General features: G+C 27.9%; 1 protein-coding gene across 1 annotated transcript; it reads left to right on the top strand.

The window, feature by feature from the left end:
* Window positions 1-626: 626 nt before the first annotated feature.
* On the top strand, window positions 627-3,256 carry LOC107871947 (high mobility group nucleosome-binding domain-containing protein 5-like). Its single transcript, XM_016718788.1, has 2 exons — window positions 627-636; window positions 2,880-3,256. Exons 1-2 carry the CDS (start codon window positions 627-629, stop codon window positions 3,254-3,256), a joined length of 387 nt encoding a protein of 128 aa, XP_016574274.1.
* The last annotated feature ends 285 nt before the right edge of the window (window positions 3,257-3,541 follow it).

The following is a 3,541-nucleotide window of genomic DNA, read 5'->3' as shown; positions in this document are numbered from 1 at the left end:
AATAACATTTTACAAAAAAACTTTAGCAAATATTTTAAAAATAAAACTTTATTCAATTTAATTAATAATTCTCTTAATATATTTTATCATGTATTTTTACCATATTTATTAGGACCTCATAATTTTTAAAATTATAACTATTTATTTAGGATTCCTTAATTTTAGATATTATAAAGATAAATAAAATAATAATTAGAGAAAAAAAGTGATACTATTTAAAGTATAGTGTTTTTTATAAAAGTAGATTATTCATTAATAAAAAAGGATACAAATTAAAAGCTGAAAAGGACACCTTTTTTCAGCATCCCCAAGTAGACAAAGATCAAGTTTTACCAGACAAAGATCAAGTTTTACCCAAAACAGATTAATAAATAGTGTGCTATCTAAAATAACAACTAAACAAAGAATGAAATTAGAATGTTTTACCTGTGGTAGCATAGAGCACTTAGCAAATACTTGTCTAAAAAGAATCAGTAATAAATCTCCTACAAAAAGACACCAAAAGACATTAGATACTTTATTTCAGTCCTGAATGCTTTAAGTTATTATTTTACTGAGAAAAATAGCACTAAAAAATTTAAATTTTATGTTGTTTTTAGGAGAAAGACACAGGGAGTATTTCAGACATGGACAGAGGTAATAGATTTTATAAAAGACTATACAACCCCTTTCTATAAAGGTTTTGATGATTTAATAGAGGCTTTAGATTATGCCCGTATATATATATATATATATATATATATATATATCCTCATATTTTGGTCATCTCTTATTTATTTTTTTGAAAAAAAGTGCATGTTGTATATTTCCCTTTTCTATTTGCGAAGGATACTAACTATTATTTTAGTAGGAATTTGCATGTTTTCATATATATTCAGACAATTTTTCTTTCTATAAAAGTCATGGAAAAATAACAATAAAAATATTTTTTTGGAGAACCTAGCAATCCTTTTTTGATGGAACTACTCATGAATCAAACCAAAAACATTATCATAAAATTAGATATTCAACTGTAATAAGAAAACCTTTTTACCTTTAAATAATATAAAATTATTTGAGAAAAATAGTAAAAAGATGATTTTGTATGATGCAGAGTCTTTTAATGAAGAGCAAAAAATTCAAATAACATTTCTAAAGCCATTCACACTTTTAATATAGTACAGATGATACAAACACATAAGGAAGGGAACCCCAATCATTATTTTCATATTAGTTTTCAATAAAGGAATAACCGACTTTCTTTTCTCTTTCTCTTGATATGTTTTTAAACTCTCTTCCCAACAAAACTTTAAAAACTTCCCAACGGATCTCCACTGGCAACCTCTTCGATGATTTTAAATCTCCGATAAGTCATTAATCAACTTATTTATCTTTTCTTCTTTCCTTGTAGCCATTCATTTATCTCTCTTCGAAAATAAAGACTTCTCTTTTTGTTGGTTTTCAAAAAATTAGAGTTTTTTTAGTTAATAAAGAAAAAAAAAGAACTTTAGTTATATTTTCTTTAAGTTTGGGCTAACAATTTTGAGATTTGATGCTCAAAAAAAGAAAAGAAGAACCCGAGAAAGTCCTAACTTGTGGTATTTGTTCTTTTAATACGGTGGTTGATATAAATATGGTACATTTTCTGAGTGAAATATGATTCTTTTTTGTTGTTGTTGTTCTTGTTCTCGAATATTTTTGTAAAAATAGTAAGACTTGAATTTTGACTTGTTTTCGGAGATATCAATTGTGATAATTTTGTCTTGTTATTTGTGTTATTGAATTAAATAACTTCACCTGGTATTATTTGTGTTGTTAGTGTTTGCTGGAATTGTTTGTAAGTGTTGTTGGTGTTGTTTGTTTTGTTGGTTTTATTTGTGTTCTAGGTGTTGTTTGTGTTCTAGGTATTCTTAATTTTGTTGTTGTTGTTGTTGGTGTTGGTGTTGTTGGTGTTGTTAGTGTTGGTTGTATTTTTTTTGTTGTTGTTCTTATTCTTATTCTCGAACGTTGTTGTAAAACTAGTGAAACTTAAACTTTAACTTTTTTTGGAGATATCTGTTGTGACAATTTTATCTTGTTATTTGTGTTGTTGTATTAAATCACTTATCTTGATATTTGTTGGTGTTGTTAGTGGTGTTGGCATTTTTGGTGTTGTTTGTTTTGTTGGTGTCATTTATGTTCTAGGTATGTTCTTGGTATTTTTAATTTTGTTGGTGTTGTTGGTAGTATTGTTGGTGTTCTTGATTTTCTTGATATGTTTGGTGTTGTTGGTGGTGTTATTGTTATTTTTAGTGTATTGGTAAAAACACTGATGTTGTTCAAGGTGATATAGCTTGGTGTTGTTGGTGGTGGTGTTCTTGATGTGATATATCTTGTTGTTGGTGTTCTTGTTTATATATATATGCATAGTAAAAATATTACCCAATAGATGTGTAATGTGTTGCAAAAAATAAGAATCTATGGGAAGATATTAAATATCTATTGGAATCAACTAGATCATTTGTATTTATTGTTATGTTTCTTTCTATAGATGACCCATCTTTTGCAACAGATGACTCATCTATTGCAACAGATTGGTCATCAATTGGAAGAAAGCAAAAAAGTAACAAAATAATTTTGATTCATTCTAACAAATGATCTATGTGTTGCAATAGATGACCTATCTATTGCAACAGATGACTTATCTGCAGCAATATTATGTCATTTTTAATGATGCACACAATAGTAATATTTTTTATTTTCCTCTTGTTTGTAGACAAATGACCCCTAAATAAAAGAGAGTAGATCAACTTCTGACAAAGCTAGTAAAATAGCTAAATTACAAACACCATTAGAAGAACTTGTTTAACAAGTCCTTCCATAAACAAATAAAGTGTTACCATATGTAGATGTATAAAAAGAGAATGAAGATGTAGAAAGAGCTAATAAAGAAGATATTAAAGGAAAATCATTTAAAAGAGCTAGATATGATGTAGAAAAGGAAGGTGGGGGAAATGAGAAAGAAGTTATAGATGAGGAAGATGGAAATAAAAATGAGAAAAAAGATGGAGATGATGAGGATGGAGATAATAAAGAAAGTTATAAAGGAAATAAAGAGAATGGTCAGGATGAAGGTGAGGATGAAGAGGAAAAAGATAGTGAGAAAGGATACGCGAAGAAACAAGATGGAAAGAAAAGTGAGGAATATGCTAAAGAGGAAAATAAAAGAGAGGATGGAGAGGAAAAAGCTGATGATAATGTTGCTAATGATGTTAAGCTATCATCAATTGATCGTTAATGTAGATCGAAAGCGCAACATGATTTATTAAAAACTTTTAGTATTGACAAGTTTCAAGTTGAGATGACTATAGATAACCTTATAGATTTGACTGATGATTTTGTAGTTAAATTTATCATGGATAAAATTTTTGATGGAATTAGAAAGATACTGAGGAATGAAAAATTGAAGGAATACTTTAAGTTCAGCTATTTTGGATACTTTCTTGATCAGTCGTAGGATAACAATGCATTCTTTTAAATGACTATGGTGTATGGTCTTGTCAAGTGCAAGATAAAGTATAAG

The sequence above is a fragment of the Capsicum annuum genome, chromosome 5, assembly GCF_002878395.1.
Source record: "Capsicum annuum cultivar UCD-10X-F1 chromosome 5, UCD10Xv1.1, whole genome shotgun sequence".
Classification (NCBI taxonomy): domain Eukaryota; kingdom Viridiplantae; phylum Streptophyta; class Magnoliopsida; order Solanales; family Solanaceae; genus Capsicum; species Capsicum annuum.
This window is presented reverse-complemented; position numbering and strand designations above follow the sequence as displayed.